Raw genomic sequence first — 24962 nt, forward strand, 5'->3', positions numbered from 1 at the left:
CAGTTGTGTCCAACTGTATGTGACCCTATGGAGTGAGGTCCACTAAGCTTCTCTGTACATGGGATTCTCCAGGCAAGAATACTGGAGTGGGTTGCTGTGCCCTCTTCCAGGGGATCTTTCTAAACCAGGGATCGAACCTGTGTCACTTAGGTCTAACCTGCACTGGGAGGCGGGTTCTTTACCACTAGTGCCACCTAGGAAGCTCACCTCTTTCTCTATGGGATGGGAAAAAAAAATTGTTCAAATAAGTGAGTCAGGCTCAGGAAAAATGAGTCTTCTACTGCTTCATATAAAGCAATACCCACCTTTGGTTGCAGTTTGTATGGTTCATTTTGTGAATTGTTTTCTTATGCACTTTGCTCTTTTTTCTTTTGGGGTATTCAATCTGTCAGGTGTCTTGTGCCATAAATGTATCACTGTTTCTATCAAAGTAATAAAGGCATTTTTCCTTTTTAAAATTATTATTTTCTGGACATCAAGGAGATGTAAGTGGAGTTGGAATGTTGCCAAACCAAGGAAATTTTAATTCATCACATCATCTGAAGGGGCCATTCAAGCTTATTATATAATTTTCCCTTAAGGCCATGTGTCCATTCTTCTGTCTCTCTCTGTCTCTCTCAGACTTTTTAAAGTATTTCTTTAAATACAGGGTAGAAAGTGGCCATACCAAGAAGGAATCCCATGTCTATTGGCCCATGGGAAGCTTGTGAATTGAAATTTCGGGGTAACATTTATATATTCCTTAAATGAAAGATAATCTGATCTGACCAGTTTGACTTGTAACCACTCATGGCCTGAAGAAGGTGTTTCTAGGTAAGAAATGCATGGTAGTGACACAGCTCACGAGGATGTGGTGTGTGTGCCTGTGACTGGGGTGAGAGCAGTCCTTTAAGCAGAGAAAGTGAAGCAAAAGTGTTATGTAAGTCACTCAGTTGTGTCTGACTTTTTGTGACCCCCATGGGCTGTAGCCTGGCAAGCTCCTCTGTCTATGGAGTTCTCCAGGCAAGAATACTGGAGTGGATTGCCATTCCCTTCTCCAGGGGAATCTTCCCAATCCAGGGATTGAACCTGGATCTCCTGTGTGGCAGGCAGATTCTTTACTGTCTGATCGTCTAGGGAAACAGCCTCCTATATTAAGGTGACATAATTCAGAGACCAGTATTTAGTCAGAAGATGGAACTAAGAAGAGGATATGAATGTTTACAATTCACAGGATGCCATTGCAACTAAATTTGTAAAGTACAAGGAATCACATGAAAGGAGGGATTCTGTGTGGACTGAGGTGTCAGCTGTCACAGGGAAACCACCTTATTCCTCATCCTTGACAACATCTCTAGTCACTCTCCTTGCTTATTCCTCTGCCCCACTGGCTTCCTTATTTGGATTTGAACAGGTGGAACCAGCATCTTTCTAAGGTCCTTAGCAGTGGCAGCTCCCTCTAGCTCCCACCAGGCACACACTTCTCCTAACATCACACTAGTTCCTTCTCTCTCTTTTTTGAGGAATTGGTTCAATTATTATCTTGTTTGCAGGCCTTACCTGAACACTCAGTACAAAATAACACCTACTCCCCTCTCATTTTTACTTGTTTTTTTTTTTCATAGTATCTGTCATCTTCTGCTATATTATATTTTATATTTATTTGAATATCATCTTTAACCACCCTTGGATTGTGGAAGTTTTGTTTACAAACATTGTTCCCTATATGCGCTCGGAGCATTGTTAGTTCTTGATAAGTATTTCTGAAATTCATGAAAGGAGTTTTCATTAAAACTGTAAATTAAGAAGCCTTTGGAATTTGTTGAGAATGGGACAAAAATTTCTAGTCAGAGGTGAAATGAGGTATACCCTCAAGGAGGATTTATCTCCATATAACATATTAACATCAGTTCTTTGACAGCAAAGAGAAATTAAAATAGTTCAGTTATGTCAGTTAGGCCAGTTTGAGTGAAAACTACTCATGTTATTTCTTTTTTCCCTCCAATAGTCACCTCCACCACATGGAATCAGGAAATGGTACACAAAGCTCAAATTTTCTTCTTCTTCTGGGACTTTCAGGGGAATCAGAACTGCAGCCCCTCATATTTGGGCTTTTCCTCTTCATGTACCTGATCACTGTGTTTGGAAACCTGCTCATTATCTTGGCCGTCAGCTCAGACTCCCATCTCCACACCCCCATGTACTTCTTCCTCTCCAACCTGTCCTTTGTAGACATCTGTTTCACCTCAACCACCATCCCAAAGATGCTGTGGAACATCCAGACAGAGAGCCAAGTTATCACCTATGAAGGCTGTATCACCCAGATGTATTTTTACATTCTGTTTGCAGGATTAGATGACTTTCTCCTGACTGTGATGGCTTATGACCGGTATGTAGCCATCTGCCACCCCCTGCACTACATGGTCATCATGAGCCCCCAGCTTTGTGGACTGATGGTTCTGATATCCTGGATAATGAGTGTTCTGTATTCCTTGTTATACAGCTTAATGGTGCTGAGACTGTCTTTTTGTACAGATTTGGAAATCCCTCACTTTTTTTGTGAAATAAAAGAGCTGGTCCAACTTGCCTATTCCAACACCTTTCTCAATAACATGATGATGCAATTTGGAGCTGGACTTCTGGGTGGTGGTACCCTGACTGATATCCTTTACTCTTACCCCAAGATAGTGTCCTCTATATATATAGAATCTCTTCAGCTCAGGGGAAGTGTAAGGCATTTTCCACCTGTGCATCTCACCTGTCAGCGGTCTCCTTATTTTATTGTACAAGTTTAGGAGTGTACCTTAGCTCTGCTGCTAGCCACAGCTCACTGTCAAGTGCTGCAGCTTCAGTGATGTACACTGTGGTCACACCCATGCTGAACCCCTTCATCTACAGTCTAAGAAGTAAAGACATAAAGAGGGCTCTGAAAAGATGTTTTGGGATGGAAACTGTATCAAGGTCATTTGTCCTTGGGCTAAAGCAATGCACATGATAGCAGGGTTAAAGCCTCAGGGCCACATATTATGCTTCTCTGATCAGATTGTGAAAATCGCATTTGCTCCTTTGGCTTATTGTCTGCTATTTCCATTTCTTTGATTTCAACTTCTTTATACAATTTCAGCAATTCGCTTCATTAACTTTTCTGTTCGGTCATCTATGCTTTATCCTTTGTCATTTTTATACTCTCCCAAATTGATTCACATCCTTAAGTGAAATATATGGAAAATCCCATATATCTCATAAGACTGGGTGCATCTCCTAAGAATAATTTCTTTGTGAAATGTTATATACAGGTCAAATTTTTTTCATTTTACTGAGTGAATAATCCTGAGTCCTGTTACCTTTTGGAAAAGAAAAACTACCTTGATGACTGAATCCATCCAATGACATAATTTCATAAGAGTGTAGAGTATGAAACCTCAATTTATCACTTTCTGTTCATTATTCCTTTTGCACATCACTACCATAATTTCTCTTCCCCAAATTGTAAACTTTAACATATAGTGTGTTTCACAACAAGGCACTCCATTTTATTCCTACTAGGATCTTGTTCTTTACTTGGCTCAGTGTGCATATTGGTTACTAGTGTGTGCTCAGTTGCTCAGTTGTGTCTGACTTTTTGCGACCCCATGGGCTGTAGCCAACCAAACTCTGTCTGTGGGATTTTTCAGGCAACAATACTGGAGTGGGTTACCATTTTCTACCTGAAGGGATCTTCTCTACCTAGGGATCTAACCTGCATTTCCTCCATCTCCTGGATTGTAGACAGATTCTTTACCTGCTGAGCCACCATTATCAGAGTCACTGGAAAACCTGATCATCAATGCATGTCTCCAATGATAGTCTATGTGAAACACCAATTTCAATAAAAAGTTTGATGTAATAAAGTCTGGAGTCAAGATGACCCTAACTAAAATGAAGCACATATTTATACCAGATTTTAACTATGTAAATTCTTTTTTCTGGTGTACAATTTACTTACTGATGTATGTAAGATCAGTGTCCATATATAAAGGCATTTATCATTGGCATGAAGGATTGTTTGGTGTAATTATATTTTATTTTGAATAATCTTTCTTTTTCTACTTGAAAAACTTACATTTTTGCCTACAATTATGATTCCTTTAATTGTTCTAAATGAAATCATCTTCCCCAGTCTAAGTTGTATCATGACCACTAAAAGATGTTGAATGAGCAATGTAAATATATATTTCTTTCCAAAGTACAGCTCACTAGGGAGCTCAAATTCCTCCTGGTCCTGTGATTCAGAGTCACAGAGTTTTGAACAAATAGGCTTATCCTTTTAACCTGGCATGGTTACCTATATGAAAACCTCAGTGGATTCAGTTTTTAATACAGTTATATGAAATAGACTTGAATAGCTAAGTAATTATAAATGCTATTCACATATCAGAACAAATGCCTACAATGAGAAGCCATATATTATTATAACTTCACTCAGCTGTTCACTTGGATTATTTTATCAATTTGTTCCTGCATAACAAGTTTCCCTAAAAGGAAGTGGTTTAACATAATGTCTTTAGTCTCAAATAGGAATACACAATAAGGATTTAATCTGATAGTCTCTTCTTTATGGGTCTACTGTCAGCTGTCAGACTCTGTTTTGTGTTTTCAAGTTACCTCCATAATAGTGTGTGCAGTAAGTGCTATTGTGTTTTGAGCCACTTTATGTCAATTTCTTCTTTTGATTTTGGTAGGTTAGTCTTTAGTTTAAAAGAAAAAAACTGAGTTTATCAAATGGTAATTTCTTTATATTAATTTCACTATTCATATATCCATATATGACACTTTGTTTTAGTCCTAAAGAGATATCTCTCAATTTCAGGTTTGACTCAACTACATGGACTTTACTTATTACTCTGAACAATGTAAAACTCAAAATTTGAAATTCTAGCTAAGTCATTGAAGGGTAATTACATACAATAAACTGCCAATTTTTAAGGTATACAATTTTCTGAAGTTCAAAAATTAGCAGTACACACTACATGGTTCATTTCTTGATAGTCTAAAAGGTGCAGAGCAAGTTTTAATTTCTTTGAAATGTTATTGTTAATACTGTATTTGACCTGAATCTCAGTTTTATTTATTTATGAAGAAAACATAAGGTAACACCCAATGGATGTTGTGAAAATGAATGAAATGTACAGAAATGTTTTGCGGAGTCCACACACCATGTTCAAGGTTAGGAGTACATGTATGTATACATGTGCCTGCATCTGTATACACCTTTCTCTGAAATAAATATGCTCACACATATATGTACATGCCTACAGTCTCATTTGTAATTCCATCCCAAGTTGAAAGAAACCTTAAAAGCAAGTTAGAAGGATGGAAATGAAAAGAACAGATGCTTGAAATAACAGAAAATAAAAAGAATTTAGAAACTTTGACAGAAAGTTTTTAAGCAGAATGTGTGCCTTTAATATTAATAATGATTTACTTTTCTCATCTTAAATCCTCAAAGACCTCAAAGTTAAAACCAGATTTATATTTAGGCAATGAAAAGTTCTCTATAGGAGCTAATGAGAATACCTCAAAAAAGGACTCAATTTTCTCTTCTGTTTAAGTATAATTTCAACACAAAATACCTCTAGCTAAGGGTAGGTCACTGATTGAACTGAAAGGTTTAAACTCAACTCCAAGAACAATATCTGACTGGACACATATCTGTATTAAATTTTTATTGCTCCTGCAAGAGACTCAGGTTCCATCCCTGGTTTGGGAAGACCTCCTATAGGAGGCCATGGCAACCCACTCCAGTATTCTTGCCTGGAGAATCCCATGGACAGAGGAGTCTGGCGGGTTATAGTCAATAGGGGCACAAGGAGTCAGACATGACTCAAGCAACTTAGCATGCACACATGCTCTTGTAACAAATTACCATACTAGTGACTTAAAACAAATACCTGTCTTAAAATTACCATGCTAGTGGCTTAAAACATGTATGTATCTTAAAATTCTTCAGAAATCTAAAGTCTCATTGAACTATAATTATTTTCTTATTTATTTTATTTTTTAACTTTACAATATTGTACTGGTTTTGCCATATATCAAAATGAATCCACCACAGGTATACCTGTGTTCCCCATCCTGAACCCTCCTCCCTCCTCCCTCCCCATACCATCCCTCTGGGTCGTCCCAATGCACCAGCCCCAAGCATCCAGTTTCGTGCATTGAACCTGGACTGGCGATTCGTTTCATAAATGATATTACACATGTTTCAATGCCATTCTCCCAAATCATCCCACCCTCGCCCTCTCCCTCTCCCACAGAGTCCAAAAGACTGTTGTATACATCAGTGTCTCTTTTGTTGTCTCATACACAGGGTTATTGTTACCATCTTTCTAAATTCCATATATATGCGTTAGTATACTGTATTGGTGTTTTTCTTTATGGCTTACTGCACTCTGTATAATAGGCTCCAGTTTCATCCACCTCATTAGAACTGATTCAAATGAATTCTTTTTAATGGCTGAGTAATACTCCATTGTGAATATGTACCACTGCTTTCTTATCCATTCATCTGCTGATGGGCATCTAGGTTGCTTCCATGTCCTGGCTATTACAAACAGTGCTGCGATGAACATTGGGGTACACGTGTCTCTTTCAATTCTGGTTTCCACGGTGTGTATGCCCAGCAGTGGGATTGCTGGATCATAAGGCAGTTCTATTTCCAGTTTTTTAAGGAATCTCCACATTGTTCTCCATAGTGGCTGTACTAGTTTGCATTCCCACCAACAGTGTAAGAGGGTTCCCTTTTCTCCACACCCTCTCCAGCATTTATTGCTTGTAGACATTTGGATCTCAGCCATTCTGACTGGCGTGAAATGGTACCTCACAGTGGTTTTGATTTGCATTTCTCTGATAATGAGTGATGTTGAGCATCTTTTCATGTGTTTGTTAGCCATCTGCATGTCTTCTTTGGAGAAATGTCTATTTAGTTCTTTGGCCCATTTTTTGATTGGGTCATTTATTTTTCTGGAGTTGAGCTATAGGAGTTGCTTGTATATTTTTGAGATTAGTTGTTTGTCTGTTGCTTCATTTGCTATTATTTTCTCCCATTCTGAAGGCTGTCTTTTCACCTTGCTTATAGTGTCCTTTGTTGTGCAGAAGCTTTTAAGTTTAATTAGGTCCTATTTGTTTATTTTGGTTTTTATTTCCAGTATTCTGGGAGGTGGGTCATAGAGGATCCTACTGTGATTTATGTCGGAGAGTGTTTTGCCTATGTTCTCCTCTAGGATTTTTATAGTTTCTGGTTTTACGTTTAGATCTTTAATCCATTTTAGTTTATTTTTGTGTATGGTGTTAGAAAGTGGTCTAGTTTCATTCTTTTATAAGTGGTTGACCAGTTTTCCCAGCACCACTTATTAAAGAGATTGTCTTTAATTCATTGTATATTCTTGCCTCCTTTGTCAAAGATGAGGTGTCCATACGTGTGTGGATTAATCTCTGGGCTTTCTATTTTGTTCCATTGATCTATATTTCTGTCTTTGTGCCAGTACCATACTGTCTTGATTACTGTGGCTTTGTAGTAGAGCCTGAAGTCAGGCAGGTTGATTCCTCCAGTCCCATTCTTCTTTTTCAAGATAGCTTTGGCTATTTGAGGTTTTTTGTACTTCCATACAAATTGTGAAATTATTTGTTCTAGCTCTGTGAAGAATACCATTGGTAGCTTGATAGGGATTGCATTGAATGTATAGATTGCTTTGGATAGTATACTCATTTTCACTATATTGATTCTTCCAATCCATAAACATGGTATATTTCTCCATCTATTAGTGTCCTCTTTGATTTCTTTCACCAGTGTTTTATAGTTTTCTATATATAGATCTTTAGTTTCTTTAGGTAGATATATTCCTAAGTATTTTATTCTTTCCATTGCAATGGTGAATGGAATTATTTCCTTAATTTCTCTTTCTGTTTTCTCATTATTAGTGTATAGGAATGCAAGGCATTTCTTTGTGTTGATTTTATATCCTGCAACTTTACTATAATCATTGATTAGTTCTAGTAGTTTTCTTGTGGAGTCTTTAGGGTTTTCTATGTAAAGGATCATGTCATCTGCAAACAATGAGAGTTTTACTTCTTCTTTTCCAATTTGCATTCTTTTTATTTCTTTTTCTGCTCTGATTGCTGTGGCCAAAACTTCCAAAACTATGTTGAACAGTAATGGTGAATGTGGGCACCCTTGTCTTGTTCCTGACTTCAGAGGAAATGCTTTCAGTTTTTCACCCTTGAGGATAATGTTTGCTGTGGGTTTGTCATATATAGCTTTTATTATGTTGAGGTATGTTCCTTCTATTCCTGCTTTCTGGAGAGTTTTTATCATAAATGGATGTTGAATTTTGTCAAAGGCTTTCTCTGCATCTATTGAGATAATCATATGGTTTTTATTTTTCAATTTGTTAATGTGGTGTATTACACTAATTGATTTGCATATATTGAAGAATCCTTGCATCCCTGGGATAAAGCCCACTTGGTCATGGTGTATGATCTTTTTAATGTGTTGTTGGATTCTGATTGCTAGAATTTTGTTAAGGATTTTTGCATCTATGTTCATCAGTGATATTGCCCTGTAGTTTTCTTTTTTTGTGGCATCTTTTTCTGGTTTTGGTATTAGGGTGATGGTGGCCTCATAGAATGAGTTTTCGAAGTTTACCTTCCTCTGCAATTTTCTGGAAGAGGTTGAGTAGGATAGGTGTTAGCTCTTCTCTAAATTTTTGGTAGAATTCAGCTGTGAAGCCCTCTGGACCTGGGCTTTTGTTTGCTGGAAGATTTTTGATTACAGTTTTAATTTCTGTGCTTGTGATGGGTCTGTTAAGATTTTCTATTTCTTCCTGGTCCAGAGTTGGAAAGTTGTACTTTTCTAAGAATTTGTCCATTTCTTCCACGTTGTCCATTTTATTGGCATATAATTGCTGATAGTAGTATCTTATGATCTTTTGTATTTCTGTATTGTCTGTTGTGATCTCTCCATTTTCATTCCTAATTTTATTGATTTGATTTTTTTCCCTTTGTTTCTTGATGAGTCTGGTTAATGGTTTGTCAATTTTATTTATCCTTTCAAAGAACCAGCTTTTGGCTTTGTTGATTTTTGCTATGGTCTCTTTTGTTTCTTTTGCATTTATTTCTGCCCTAATTTTTAAGATTTCTTTCCTTCTACTAACCCTGGGGTTCTTCATTTCTTCCTTTCCTAGTTGCTTTGGGTGTAGAGTTAGATTATTTGACTTTTTTCTTGTTTCTTGAGGTATGCCTGTATTGCTATGAACTTTCCCCTTAGCACTGCTTTTACAGTGTCCCACAGGTTTTGGGTTGTGGTTTCATTTTCATTTGTTTCTTTGCAATTTTGATTTCTTTTTTGATTTCTTCTGTGATTTGTTGGTAATTCAGCAGCGTGTTGTTCAGCGTCCATATGTTGGAATTTTTAACAGTTTTCCTCCTTTAATTGAGATCTAAACTTACTGCATTGTGGTCAGAAAACATGCTTGGAATGATTTCAATTTTTTTGAATTTACCAAGGCTAGATTTATAGCCCAGGATGTGATGTATCCTAGAGAAGGTTCCATGTGCACTTGAGAAAAAGGTGAAATTCATTGATTTAGAATGAAATGTCCTATAAATATCAATTAGGTCTAACTGGTGTATTGTATCATTTAAAGTTTGTGTTTCCTTGTTAATTTTCTGTTTAGTTGATCTATCCATAGGTGTGAGTGGGGTATTAAAGTCTCCCACTATTATTTTGCTATTGTTAATTTCCCCTTTTGTACTTGTAAACATTTGTCTTACATATTGGGGTGCTCCTGTTGGGTGCATATGTATTTATAATTGTTGTATCTTCTTCTTGGATTGATACTTTGATCATTATGTAGTGTCTTTCTTTGTCTCTTTTCACAGCCTTTGTTTTAAAGTCTATTTTATCTGATATGAGTATTGCTACTCATGCTTTCTTTTGGTCCCTATTTGCATGAAAAATCTTTTTCCAGCCATTCACTTTTAGTCTGTATGTGTCTCCTGTTTTGAGGTGGGTCTCTTGTAGACAGCATATGTAGGGGTCTTGTTTTTGTATCCATTCAGCCAGTCTTTGTTTTGGTTGGGATATTCAACACATTTATGTTTAAGGTAATTACTGATAAGTATGATCCCGTTGCCATTTACTTTATTGTTTTGGGTTCGAATTTATACACCGTTTTTGTGTTTCCTGTCTAGAGAATATCCTTTAGTATTTGTTGGAGAGCTGGTTTGGTGGTGCTGAATTCTCTCAGCTTTTGCTTGTCTGTAAAGCTTTTGATTTCTCCTTCGTATTTGAATGAGATCCTTGCTGGGTACAATAATCTGGGCTGTAGGTTATTTTCTTTCATCACTTTAAGTATGTCTTGCCATTCCCTCCTTGCTTGAAGAGTTTCTATTGAAAGATCAGCTGTTAGTCTAATGGGAATTCCCTTGTGTGTTATTTGTTGTTTTTCCCTTGCTGCTTTTAATATTTGTTCTTTGTGTTTGATCTTTGTTAATTTGATTAATATGTGTCTTGGGGTGTTTCACCTTGGGTTTATCCTGTTTGGGACTCTTTGAGTTTCTTGGACTTGGGTGATTATTTCCTTCCCCATTTTAGGGAAGTTCTCAACTGTTATCTCCTCAAGTATTTTCTCATGGTCTTTCTTTTTGTCTTCTTCTTCTGGAACCCCTATGATTCGAATGTTGTAGTGTTTAATATTGTCCTGGAGGTCTCTGAGATTGTCCTCATTTATTTTAATTCGTTTTTCTTTTTTCCTTTCTGATTCATTTATTTCTACCATTCTATCTTCTAATTCACTAATCCTATCTTCTGCCTCTGTTATTCTACTGTTTGTTGCCTCCAGAGTGTTTTTAATTTCATTTGTTGCCTTATTCATTATATATTGACTCTTTTTTATTTCTTCTAGGTCCTTGTTAAACCTTTCTTGCATCTTCTCAATCCTTGTCTCCAGGGTATTAATCTGTGATTCCATTTTGATTTCAAGATTTTGGATCAATTTCACTATCATTATTCAGAATTCTTTATCATGTAGATTCCCCATCTCTTCCTCTTTTGTTTGGTTTGGTGGGCATTTATCCTGTTCCTTTACCTGCTGGGTATTCCTCTGTCTCTTCATCTTGTTTATATTGCTGAGTTTGGGATGTCCGTTCTGTATTCTGGCAGTTTGTGGAGTTCTCTTTATTTTGGAGTTTCCTCGCTGTGGTTGCTGTTGTATAGGTGGCTTGTCAAGGTTTCTTGGTTAGGGAAGCTTGTGTCGGTGTTCTGGTGGGTGGAGCTGGATTTCTTCTCTCTGGAGTGCAATGAAGTATCCAGTAATGAGTTATGAGATGTCTATGGTTTTTGGGTGACTTTGGGCAGCCTGTATCTTGGAGTTCAGGGCTGTGTTCCTGTGTTGCTGGAGAATTTGCTTGGTGTGTCTTGCCCTGGAACTTGTTGGCCCTTGTGTGGTGCTTGGTTTCAGTGTAGGTATTGAGGTGTTTGATGAGCTTCTGTCAATTAATATTCCCTGGAGTCAGGAGTCCCTGGAGTTAGGGTTTGGACTTAAGCCTCCTGCTTCCAGTTATTGGTCTTATTTTTACAGTAGTTTTAAAACTTCTCCTTCTATACAGCACCACTGATAAAACATCTACATTAAAGATGAAAAGTTTCTCCACCATGAGGGTCACCCAGAGAGCTTCACAGCATTACATGGAGAAGAGAAGAGGGAGGAGGGAATTAGAGGTGACCCAAATGAGATGAGGTGGAATCAATAGAGGAGAGAGTGGGCTAGCCAGTAATCCCTTCCTTATGTGCACTCCACAACTGGACCACTCAGAGATGTTCATGGAGTTATACAGAGAAGAGAATAAGGAGGAAGAAGACCGAGGTGGCCAGGAGGGTAAAAGAGGGAATGAAAAGAAAATAGACAGATCCAAGCAATAATCAGTTCCCTAAGTGTTCTCCACCACCTGGAACACACAGAAATTCACAGAGTTGCGTAGAGTAGAGAGGGGTTATGGAGGAGACAGAGGCAACCTGGTGGAGAAAAATGAGAGTCCAAAGGGAGAGAGAGCAGTCAAGCCAGTAATCTCGCTCCCTAGTGAAAAATGGGCACTGAAGATTGGGTTCTTACAGGTACAAAATTGGTAACAAATACATAAAAGCAAAAAAAAGAAAGAATGATTGTAAAAATAGTAAAAATATATCTAGGACTTTCTCTGGTTTTGTTGTGGGTATTGTGGGGTCAGTTCATTTTCGGCTAGTCCTTTGGTCCGACTTATATTTCTCAAGATCTATAGACCCCTTCCTATGTAGTTGGTACTAACCACAGGGTTTTAATCTATTGCCTGTAGCTTCCAAGGCGGTTCCCTCTGTTATAGCTTCTTCTGTTTGCTGATCTCTTCAGTGTCTGGTTTCCACCCTGACACAAAGGGGACGGTGGTAGACACTTTTTTTTTTTTTTTTTTGGCTCGCTTGTTCAGTCGCGCTGTGGGGAGGGAGGGACGCTGCAAACAAATAACACTGGCATTTGCTCGCAGTGCCTCAGCCACACTGGGTTCTGCCCCGCTCATGGCACGTGTAGCCTCCCTGCCCACACTGCTCAGGCTCTAGGTTGCTCTGCAGGGAACCACCTGTGGCCGGCCCTGGGCTGCTTGAACCCCCCAGGTCCAAGCCGCTCAGGTTCAGGCACTCAGGTAGTCCTCAGAGGCGCAGAGTCGGTTGGGCCTGCGTTTTGTGCCCTTCCCAGGTCCAAGCAGCTAAGGTGATGAGGTGTTTGGCGAACATGATTGCTGTGACTTATCGCCTCTCTGCCGCTCGGTTATCTAGGTGTACAACCGGCGCACCTTCTCAGGCGTATGTTGACTGTCCAAACCCCCAAGAAGTTTTAGTTAGCAAAGAAGCCTGCTTACAGTTTTGTAGATAATGTTTCTCTGGGGCTGGAATTGCCCCCTTCCGGCTCTGGCTGCCTGTCACCAGAGGGGGATGGTCTGTAGCTGGCTATCTCTGTTCAGTCCTTTGTTCTGTGCATGGGCCTGGCGGTGTCTTAGGTTAGGGCTGGCTTTTCGCGTGGTAGATATTCCATAGTCTGGTTTGCTACCCCAAATTATTTCACTCAGTTAACGCTCGGGGTATTCAGGCCAGATCCTTACTCTAAGTGATGCAGCCCACGCCGCACCTCACTGCCCAACCCCCGCTTGCTAGTGGCGTGCGCAGGCATCGGCGCCACTTCTCCACTGGGGGAGTTACTGTAGGGCTCATAATCTGCAGGTTTTAATTGCTTATTTATTTTTCCTCCCTGTTATGTTGCCCTCTGTGCTTCCAAGGCTCGGCACAGATTCGGCAGTGAGAAGGTTTCCTGGTGTTTGGAAACTTCTCTCTTAAGACTCCCTTCCCGGGACTGAGCTCCGTCCCTCCCTCTTTTGTCTCTTTTTTTGTCTTATATATTTTTTCCTACCTCCTTTCGAAGACATGGGTTGCTTTTCTGGATGCCTGATGTCCTGTACCAGCATTCAGGAGTTGTTTTGTGGAATTTACTCGGCGTTTAAATGTTCTTTTGATGAATTTGTGGGGAAGAAAGTGTTCTCCCTGTCATACTCCTCTGCCATCTTAGCTCCTCCTCTGGGAGATGCTGTAATTCACAGGATGCTTTTGCAACTAAATTCATAAATTGCAAGGAACAAGCATTTTCCTTAGGTCCTTTGAAGTGGCCATTGTCTTGCCAGACACATATTTGTCTTGATATCATACTAGATCCTTCTCTCCCTTTCTTGAGCTCTCTGTTCAATTTTCACCTTGTTTGCTGGCTTTACCTGAACACTCAGTACATGAAAATACCTCCTACTACTCTATTTTATATCTAGCTTTGTTTTCTTCATACCAACTGTAATCACTTGACATATTATATAATATTTTATTTGCACATCATCTTTCACCATCACTGGATTGTGAAAACTTCCTTTTTTTTAAGCACCATATACTTGTTACCTATATTTGTTTAGAGGGACTTCCCAGGTGGCACAGTGCTAAAGAACCTGCCTGGCAATGCAGAAGAGGTAGGTTAGATCCCTGGGTTGAGAAGATCACCTGGAGAAGGAAATGGCAACCCACTCCAGTATTCTTGCCTGGGAAATCCCTTGGACAGAGGAGCCTGGCCAGCTATAGTCTGGGGGTGGGGGTGGGGGCAGTCTCAAAAGTGTCAGACATGGCTTAGTGATTAAACAGAAATATGTGTTTTGAACATGGTTGACACTCAATATATATTCTTCAAATGTATTAAAGTATTTCTCATTACAACTGTAGAATGCATATTTCTTTGGGAATATGCTGAGAGTGGGGCAAAAATGCCTAAGTAGAGATGAAACAGAACTTTTCTAAACAAAAATATTTTATTGACAGCAAAATAAAAAATTTACTATTTCATCTATGAGAGTTATGCCAATTTGTATGAAAATTAATCATGTTATTTTCATTTTTCTTGGTAGTCACCTCTACCACATGGAACCAAGTAATAATACACAATTTTCTGAATTTTTTCTTCTGGGATTCTCAGACGATCCAGAATTGCAGCCCCTCATCTTTGGGCTTTTCCTCTCCATGTACTTGATTGCTGTGTTTGGAAACCTGCTCATTATTCTGGTCACTAACTCTGACTCCCATATCCACAAATCCATGTACTTCTTCCTCTCAAGCCTGTCCTTTGTAGACATTTGCTTCACTTCCACCACCATTCCAAAGATGCTGCAGAATATTCAGACCCAGAGCAATGTCATAATCCATGAAGGCTATATCATCCAGATGTATTTTTACATTCTCTTTGTGGAATTAGATGACATTATCCTGACAGTGATGGCCTATGGTTGTTATGTGATCATCTGCCACCCTTGCATTTCACGGTCATCATGAGCCCCTGTCTCTGTGGACTGCTGGTTCTGATATCCTGGGTGCTGATTGCCTTGTTTTCCTTGCTACACAGGTTAATGGTGTTCAATTGTCCTTCTGCACAGTCGTGCAAATCCCTTACTTTTTCTGTGAACTCAGTCAGGTGGTACCACTTGCCAGTTTTGACAACATTCTTAATAACATAGTGATGAGTTTTGCAGCTGTCCTGATGGGTGGTGGTCCTTTTGCTGGTATCCTTTACTCTTATTCTAAAATAGTTTCCTGCACATGTAAAATCTCATCAGCTCAGGGGACGAATAAAGTATTTTCTGTGTGTCCCACCTCTTGGTTGTCTCCCTATTTTATTTTACAGCCTTAGGAGTGTTCCTTAGATCTGCTGCTACCCACACCTCACATTCAAGTACAATCGCCTCGGTGATGTACACTATGGTCACACCCATGTTGAACCCTTTCATCTACAGTCTGAGAAACCAAGATATAAAAGAGGCTCTAAAGAGATTATATTTGATGCCTCGGTTAAAAGGCCAATTATATTAGTGCTCTGGATTGTATAACTCAAAGAATTAGAATCAGAAGTTGTTCTTTGATCATAGTGAAATAAAATTTGCTCCTTGCACTTATTTCCTCGGATTTCCATTTTTCTTTTCTTCTTTGAATTCAGCATCTTTATACAATTTTAGGAACTCTCTTATTAAGCTTTATCCTTAGTCTTATATATAGACATTTAAAATTTTTTTCCTACTCCACCATTTTCCTACCTTTGGATCAAAAATGTTTGGAAATTCCATTTTTTTGAAGGAGTATCATAAATTTATGAAGAATTTATTAGGAGTAAAGTTTTTTATTAAAGCATTTCGTCTGTTGTTGTTCAGTTGCCCAGTCATGTCGAACCCTTTGTGACCCCATGGATTGCAGCACGCCAGGCCTGCCTGTCCCTCACCATCTCCCAGAGCTTGCCGAAGTTCATGTTCATTGCCCTGGTGATGCCGTTCAGCCATCTCATCCTCTGATGCCCTCTTCTCCTTCTGCCCTCAATCTTTTCCAGCAGCAGACTTTTCCAATGAGTCATCTGTTTGCGTCAGGTGACCAAAATACTGGAACTTCAGCTTCAGCATCAGTCTTTCCAGTGAATATTCAGGGTTGATGTCCCTTAAGACTGACTGGTTTTACCTCCTTGCTGGGAGATCAGAGTTAGTGACCAGAGTTAGATAGATCAAGGGACTATCAGGAGTCTTCTCCAGCAGCACAGTTTGAAGGCATCAATTATTCCACACTCTGCCTTCTCTATGGCCTGGCTTTCACAACCATATGTGACCACTGGGAACACCATAGCCTTGACTATAAGCACCTTTGTTGCAGAGTAATGTCTCTGCTTTTCAACACCCTGTCTAGGTTTGCCATCGATTTCCTGCCAAGAAGCAATCATCTTCTGAATCCGTGGCTGCAGTCACCGTCCACAGTGATTTTGGAGATTAAGAAGAGGAATCTGTCACTGCTTCCACCTTTTCCCCTTCTACTTGTCATGTGGCTGGGTGTCATGATGTTAGTTTTTTCTAATATGTGGTTTTAAGCTGGCTCTTTAGGAGAGCATTTAATCTACTGGCTGCTTTAAAGAGGATTTTGGTAGGTATTACTTATTGCCCATTTGTTAACTTGTTTTCTGATTGTATAGTTCTTTGTTTTTCTTTTTTCTTTGTGTTTCTTCTCTTATGATTTGATGATTTTATTTAGTGATATGCTTGTGTTACTTTCTCTTTAGTTTTTACTTATCTAGTGTAGATTTTTGATGTATGGTAAACAAAGTGTCTTCATAGGATGATCTATGTTTAAAAACAAGTTGCCTTTTAAGTTTGTTTACATACCAATAGCACTACATTTTAACTTCCTGCCCTAATTTTGTGTCTTTGAAGCCATATTTGACCCCTCCCTATTTATCCTTTCATTCTTAAAATAGCTATATTTGATTTTAGAATTTTTTTGTCTATTAACTTTTCATAATAGCTTAAGTGATTTGATCCTCAGCCTTTCTACATGTTTGCCTTCACTAGCAGGATTTTCTTTTTCTTATAGTTTCTTACCACTTGTTATGACTTTTCCTTTCCTTCTTAGAGAAGGTACTATATAATTCCCATGTAGAGTAGGTTTAGAATTGATAAATTCTATTAGTCTTTGCTTGTCTGAAAAGTTCTTTATCTCTCCTTCAATTCTAAATGATAATCTTGCTGGGTAAAATGCCCTAGTTTGAAGGTTTTTCCCTCGCAGCACTTTAAACATAGCATGCCTCTCTGTTCTATCATGCAAAGTTTCTGGGAAAAAAAAAGAAATCAACTGATAAACTTCTATGTTTTCATCTTGTATGACACTGTTTTACTTCTGCTGCCTTTAGAAACGCATGTCTTTAACTTCTTGGTTTAAGTTGCTGCATCTTGGTGTAGGTCTTGTTGCTGTCATTTTGGGGAGATGCTTTTTGCTTCTGGTAACTGAATTTGCTTTTTGATTCAGGTTTGGAAAGTTTTCAGCCACAAGTTTATCAAATACATTTTGAGTACCTTCTCTTTTTATCATTTCCTTCCTGGACACTCCAATTATGCCAGTGTTGATGTTCTTAATATAATCAAACATCCCTCAAGCTATTCTCATTTTTCATTTGTTTTTTTCTTTTCTGACTGAGTCATCTCTATGATTCTATATTTCAGTTAACATGCATTCTTCTGTATCACCTGCTATACTATTAATTACTTCTAATTGTTGTTCATTTCATTTATTGTAGTGTTCAGTTCTAACTAGTTTTTATTTTATAATTCCCTGTTAAAATTAGCACTGTGCTCATAAGTCTTTTAACAGAATTAAATATTTTTTTAAATATAAATTTATTTAATTTAATTGGAGGTTAATTTATTTACAATATTGCATTGGTTTTGCCATACAACAATATGAATTAAATATTTTATGGTCTTCCACTTATTAATAAAATGCACAGGGTGAATACTGAAAGTAAAACTTCTTTTGGAAGAGTCCATGAATCATTTTAGCTTGAGAAAATGGAGTTTTATATCATCTTTACTCATGCATTGAATTCCAAATCTGTTACATTGTTTCTCTTTCATTAGCTGTTTTTTAAGGCATGATCTGTTGCTCTTTCAGTTGGGATAAATTTCTCTGTCTTTTCCTTTTCTCTATCTTTGTCTGTCTATCTGAAATTGTGTGCCACAGTTAACTCTTGCAGTCTTGAAGTGGTGTCTTTCTGTTGGAACAGTCATATATGTGTCCCCATTGGCTTTGTTGGAAGAGCTGGATCTGATGTTATCACAATTCAAACATTTATTTAGGGTGTACTGGTTGCAATCATCTGGATGTGAGGTATGGAGGGTTTAGGGCTTAAGCCAGGTATGAGATATGGCTTCCTGTAGCTTAGTGGCCATTACTGGCCTAATGGAGGGGAGGCAGGTCCCAAGTTGCTAGAGCAGAAGCCCTGAGGGTCACATATGAGCTGACATTGTTCCGCCTAAGTGTGTGCTTCCCCACTCCTGTACCAGCACTGTTGACCCAGAGGGGAGCAGTGCTGGATCAAGAAGTGCTAGTGTGTGGCACTCTAGATAGGGTGGGACAAGGACCCTGTTGGCCTGGGCAGGGCTTGAGATGCACACTGCCTCTGATGTGCTGCCTGTGTAAGCACCATCAATGGGTGACCATCCCCTGCTCAGAAGCATCTTTGGGTCTGGAACTCTTTTGTCCCTACAGGAGGGCTGCTGTATTTGCCATGGTATGGGGCTGCAAAACAAGGGACTTGAGACATGCATGGACTTCTGGCATGGATAAGGGTGTGGGCTGTAGCATCAAGCTGTCATTAGTGATTGGTGTTGCTTCTGATGTGAACCCCATGTAAGCACCAGTGATATGTGCTGTGGCCCTGGTTAAACACTGCTTCATATCTGAGCCTCTGCTGTGACTCACAGCCAGGTGACCAAGTATCCACTAACCTTAGCCTGAGGCACACACACACACACATACACAAGCACACTCTATAACTATATCTATATATCTACGCACACACACACACACACACACACACACACATATATATATATATTGCATTGCAGGCAGATTTTTTACTGCCTGATCCACCTGTTGCATCTGCCTGCAATGCAGGGCATTTGGGTTTGATCCCCGGGTTGGGAAGATCCTGGGGGAATGGAATGGCAACCCACTCCAGTATTCTTGATTAGGAAATCCTATGGACAGAGGAGCCCGGTGGGCCATGGGGTCACAAAGACTCAGATGTGACTGAGCACAGCACAGACACACATATAATACACTAAGATAGTTTATGGTGCATATCAACATATAAATATCTCTCTTGCAAGTTCACAGATTTGGTAATGAGGGATTAAAGGATAGCTCTTGACTTCTGATATAACTTGGAAATTTCTAATTGGCTTGGAGAAACTATTGTAACTCCATGAAGTATATTAACCATGGTTTTATTATAAACTAGCAAAGGCAATGGCACCCCACTCCAGTACTCTTGCCTGCAAAATCCCATGGGTGGAGGAGCCTGGTAGGCTGCAGTCCATTGTGTTGCTGAGGGTCGGACACGACTGAGCAAATTCACTTTCACTTTTCACTTTCATGCATTGGAGAAGGCAATGGCAACCCACTCCAGTGTTCTTGCCTGGAGAATCCCAGGGATGGGGGAGCCTGGTGGGCTGCCGTCTCTGGGGTTGCCCAGAGTTGGACACGACTGAAGTGACTTAGCAGTAGCAGTAGCAAAGTTATCCCCATTTTTGAAGATGAAAATAGTAAATTTTAGAAATTTCAGTGGTTCTGTCCCTGCCACAAATCAAAGCATTAAAGATCAGAGGGACCTAATCAAGACAAATCCTCAGTGTTACAGTTTAAGAAAATTTTTTACTCAGAGACGTGATGACATGCTGGGAATCTTAGGGCTTTGGAAGCAAGAGAATTAAAGGGGAAAGAGTGATAAAAAATGAATTCACCTAACTTATAATATAGTGTCTTAGGAACAGTGAATCAGACAGAAAAAAATCCATTCTGTCCAGAAGTGTCCCCAAGGGAAATCATGTAGTTAGAGGTTGGAGTAACCAAAGGAAACATGCCTAATGAGCTAACACAGGAAGCTGTAAATATCTCCTCTGCTGCAGTCCCTTAGCCTGTGCCACTTTGGTTGGGGAGGACCTGGTTCTTGTTTTTGAAGTTCTACATCTGTCTGGGAGCCAGTGCTTGATTTTATCACTTCCTGTTTTCATATTTGGGGACAAAATTCTGTCTGCATCAGTAATCATTTAGGGAGGAATTTTGACTTCTACAGGGAAGAAGTGATAAAATCTGCAGTCAGGTGAGTCTGAGAGCTCCACAGACACTGCAGGGCAGCATTAGAGAGGATGGAAACCAGGAGTGTGTAGTTGAGGTCACCCGAGGACCAATCTTTCATAGCCCAGAGGCCAGAGGTCATTGTAGTTGTTTTCTGGTTTTCCTAATATTAATGTACTTATGTATGGTCTAAAATGAAAGTGAACCTTACACTTGAAAATATAAGCATCAAGGTTGACAATTAAATGGTAATAGTGGAAGCTCAGAAGGAATGATGATGGTTTAGTTGCTAAGTTACTCCAACTTTTGTGACCCCATAGACTGTAGCCCACCTGGATCCTCTGTCAGTGGGATTTCCCAGGCAAGAATGCTGGAGTGGGTTGTCATTGTTTTCTTCAGGGGATCTTTCTGAGCCAGGGATATAACCTATGTCTCCTGTATTGACAAGCAGATTTTTTACTTTCTGAGCCACCAGGGAAATCCAGTTAGAAGGAATAGGAGGTATAAAATACTTCCAGTAAAAGTAGAAATTAAGTATGCTGCTGCTGCTAAGTCACTTTAGTCGTGTCTGACTCTGTGCGACCCCATAGATGGCAGCCCAGCAGGCTCCCCCGTCCCTGGGATTCTCCAGGCAAGAACGCTGGAGTGGGTTGCCATTTCCTTCACCAATGCATTAAAGTGAAAAGTGAACGTGAAGTCGCTCAGTCGTGTCCAACTCTTAGTGACCCCATGGACTGCAGCCCACCAGGCTCCTCCATCCATTGGATTTTCCAGGCAAGAGTACTGGAGTGGGGTGCCATTACCTTCTCCAAGAAAGTAAGTATAAGAATCTTATTTATGAACAGGAGGAAACAAATAGGGAAAGTCCATTAGAAAGGAAGTCTTCTACTGTTTCATATGCCTCATATAATACATATCTAACTTCTGTTGTATTTTTTGTATTTCTGATATTTAATTGGTAGTTTATATTCCAATTGTTTCTTTTCATCTTGGGATATTCAAACTGTAAGATGTTCCATGTCATAACTGTATCATTATTTACATCCTTGAACAAAAGGTATTTTTGTTCATTTCTTTTTTTTTTTTTTTTTTTTTCTGTGCATCAAAGAGATGTCACTGGAGGTGGAATGTTGATGAAGCAAGGAAACTTTTCTTTATTGCATTGTCTCAGGGGTCATTTGAGTATATTGGATATTATTTTCCCTTAATGTCTGTATGCCCATTTCATTTCTCTCTCTTTCTTTCACTCTCGTACTTTTCATTCTTTTCTAAATACCAAGCAGAAATTGGCTATACCAAAAGTGAACCCCAATTTATTGTTCCATGAGAAGTTTACAAACTGGGAATTTCAGGGAAAAATTATATATTTTTTTGGAGAATATATAATTCTGACTAGATGAGCTGTAAGCATTCACGACATAAAGAGAGTGAATCTGGGTGACCAATGCATAGTAGTGACACAACCGAGAAGAACATGGTATATTTGTCTGTGTGTGTGTGTGCATGCGTGTGCATGCACACTTGTGCCTTGAAATGGAGAACAGGTCTTAAAGCAGAGGCACCTGGATTCATATGCTAAATGACTTATATACACATGTCAAAATTAAGTCAACAGATGGAACTTAGAAGGGAATCTTTTTTAATTCACAGGATGGTTTTATAGCTAAACTGATAATGTGCAAGGAAACACATGGAAGGAGGGATTTTCTGTGGACTGAAGGTTCAGCTGTAGAAGGAGGCCATCTTGTTCCTCAGCATCCCTGACACCATCTCTAATCATTCCCCCTCCTGCTTATCCCTCTGCCCCACTGGCTTCCTTGTTTGCACTTGAACATGTGGAACAAGCAGCTTCCTCAGGTCCTTAGCATTGGCAGCTCCCTCTTCCAGGCACACACTTCTGACATCACACCAGCTCCTTGTCTCTCCTTCTTTAGGAATCTGTTAAAACATCACCTAGTTTGCTGGACTTTCCTGAACATTCAGAACAAAATAACAGCTCCCACCACTCTCTTTTATACCTGGTTTTGTTTTCTTCATAGCATCTGTCACATCTAACATATTCTATAGTATTTTATTTGAATATACTCATTCAGTGTTCTTGGATTGCAAGAGGTTTATTTTTCAGCACTTTCTACTGGGTCAGCACAAAATATGTATTTCTCAAGTGAGTGAAGGAATATCACCTTTAAATTCTAGAATATATGACCTCTTAGCAAATGTGATGAGAATGGGGCAAAAATTCCTAATCAGAAATGAAATGAAGCATACCCTCAAAGGGGCTTCTACAATGACTCAGATGTTTAGAATTCACCTGCAATGGAATAGCCCTTCAAGAGACTCGGATTCAATCCCTGGTTTGGGAGGATCACCTGGAGGAGGGGATGGCAACCCACTCCAGAACTCTTTCCTGGGAAATTCCATGGACAGTGGAGGCTGGCATGCTATGGTCCTTGGACTTGGAGAGAGTTGGACATGAATGAAGACGTTAAACATATACACATACATTCAAAGAGAACTTATCTGTAAATAAAATACTAATATCAAATTCTTGAGATAGAAATTGAAATTGTGGTCTTTCATCTATGTGAATTATAGCAGTATGAGCTAAAATTGTCATTATTTTCCTTTTTCCTGGTAGTCACCTCCACCCCATGGAAGCAAATAACAATACACAAATTTCAGGATTTCTTCTTCTGGGACTTTCAAAGGAGCCCAAACTACAGCCCTTCATATTCGGGCTTTTCCTCTCCATGTACCTGGTCACTGTGTTTGGAAACCTGCTGATCATCCTGGCCGTCAGCTCAGACCATCACCTGCACACCCCCATGTACTTCTTCCTCTCCAACCTGTCCTTTGTGGACATCTGCTTCACCTCCACCACCATCCCAAAGATGCTGTGGAACATCCAGACCAAGAGTAAAGTAATCACGTATGAAGGCTGTATCACCCAGATGTGTTTTTATATTCTCTTTGCAGGATTAGATGACATTCTCCTGACTGTGATGGCCTATGATCGGTACATGGCCATCTGCCACCCCCTACACTACATGGTCATCATGAGTTCCCAGCTCTGTGGATCGCTGGTTCTAATATCTTGGTTTATAAGTGTCCTGTATTCCTTGCTACACAGTTTAATGGTGTTGCGATTGTCCTTCCACCCCACTGTGAAAATCCCCCAATTTTTCTGTGAACTCAATCAGATGATACAACTTGCCAGTTCTGATAACTATCTTAATAACATAGTAATGTATTTTGCAGCTGTACTGATGGGTGTTGGTCCTTTTTCTGGTATCCTTTACTCTTACTCTAAAATAGTTTCCTGCATATGTAAGATTTCATCAGCTCAAGGGAAATATAAAGCATTTTCTACCTGTGTGTCCCACCTCTTGGTTGTCTTCCTATTTTATTTTACAGTCTTAGGAGTGTACTTTAGCTCTGCTGCTACCCACAGCTCACATCCAAGTACAATTGCCTCGGTGATGTACACTGTGGTCACACCCATGCTGAATCCCTTCATCTACAGTCTGAGGAACAAAGATATAAAGGGGGCTCTGAAGAGTTTATATTTGATGCCAAGTATAAAAGACCTATTATACTAGTGCCCTGGATTGCATAACTCAAAGCCTCTGAACCTGAAATTGTGATTCTTTGATTATTGTGAAGTAAAATTCACTCCTTGTAGGTATTACTTGTGATTTCCAATTTTCTTTTTGTCTTTGGATTCAGCATCTTTATATAATTTAGGCACTTTCTTTATTAAGCTTTATTCTCAGTCTTATATACCGAGTTTTTATTTTTTCCTACTCCACAATTTACATGCCTTTGGATAAAAAAATGTTTGGAAATTTCATTTCTTTTTTTTTTTTAATTGTTTCAAAATCTTATTTTATTTGGAAATGACTTAGCTATTCAATAGACTTTCAACATTTTCTTTGGTGGGGTATCATAGATTTATGAAGACTTTATTAAGAATAATGTCTCTTTATTAGAGAATTTAGTCTACTGATACACAAAGAGATTATCCATAGGTGCTACTTATTGCCAGTGTGTTACTTGTTTTTGGTTTTTTAGTTCTTGTTTTTTTCTTCTGTGTGTTTCTTAAGATTTGATGATTTTATTTATCAAAGTGGTGTGCTTTGAGAAAGCTCCAGGAGATGATGAAGGACAGGGAAGCTTGGTGTGCTGCAGTCCATTTGAAACAAGTTGAATACAACTAAGTGACTGAAAAACAAAGTAATATGCTTGTGTTTCTTTCTCTCTAGTTTTTGTTTATCTAGTTACGTTTCTATGGTATATGGTAAACAGTGGGTTTTTGTATGATGACCTACAACTTTATTTACTTTTTAAAACAGGCTGTCTTTTAAGTTCCTGCACTTTCAAATAGCACTGCATTTTCCCTCCCTGACCTACATTTGTGTGTTTGTTGTTATATTTAAGGCCTCCATATTTATCCCTTTAATTCTTATTTGTGGATATAATTGACTTTAGAAAATCTTTTTGCTTATTAGGTTTTCATTCTAGCTTAAGTGATTTGATCTTCAGCTTTTCTGCACATGTGCCTTTACTAGTGGGATTTTTGTCTTTCATATAGTTTCTTGCCACTTGTTATGCCTTTTTTTTCCTTCTTAGAGAAGATTCTACATCATTCCTTGTAGAGTAGGCTTAGAATTGATAAATTATCTTAGTCTTTGCTTGTCTGAAAAGTTCTTATCTCTCCTTCAATTCTAAATGATAA

General features: G+C 39.0%; 1 protein-coding gene and 2 pseudogenes across 1 annotated transcript; all 3 read left to right on the forward strand.

Annotated features, from left to right (window-relative positions):
- Positions 1 to 2000: 2000 nt before the first annotated feature.
- LOC109560843 (olfactory receptor 7A10-like) lies at positions 2001 to 2974 on the forward strand (annotated as a pseudogene).
- Positions 2975 to 14491: 11517 nt separating this feature from the next.
- Positions 14492 to 15433, forward strand: LOC109560842 (olfactory receptor 7A5-like; annotated as a pseudogene).
- Positions 15434 to 22878: 7445 nt separating this feature from the next.
- On the forward strand, positions 22879 to 23826 carry LOC109560862 (olfactory receptor-like protein OLF4). Its single transcript, XM_019963336.2, has one exon. The coding sequence runs from the start codon at positions 22879 to 22881 to the stop codon at positions 23824 to 23826; it is 948 nt and encodes a 315-aa protein (XP_019818895.2).
- The last annotated feature ends 1136 nt before the right edge of the window (positions 23827 to 24962 follow it).

The sequence above is a fragment of the Bos indicus genome, chromosome 7 (assembly GCF_029378745.1).
Source record: "Bos indicus isolate NIAB-ARS_2022 breed Sahiwal x Tharparkar chromosome 7, NIAB-ARS_B.indTharparkar_mat_pri_1.0, whole genome shotgun sequence".
In the NCBI taxonomy this organism is placed as follows: Eukaryota; Metazoa; Chordata; class Mammalia; order Artiodactyla; family Bovidae; genus Bos; species Bos indicus.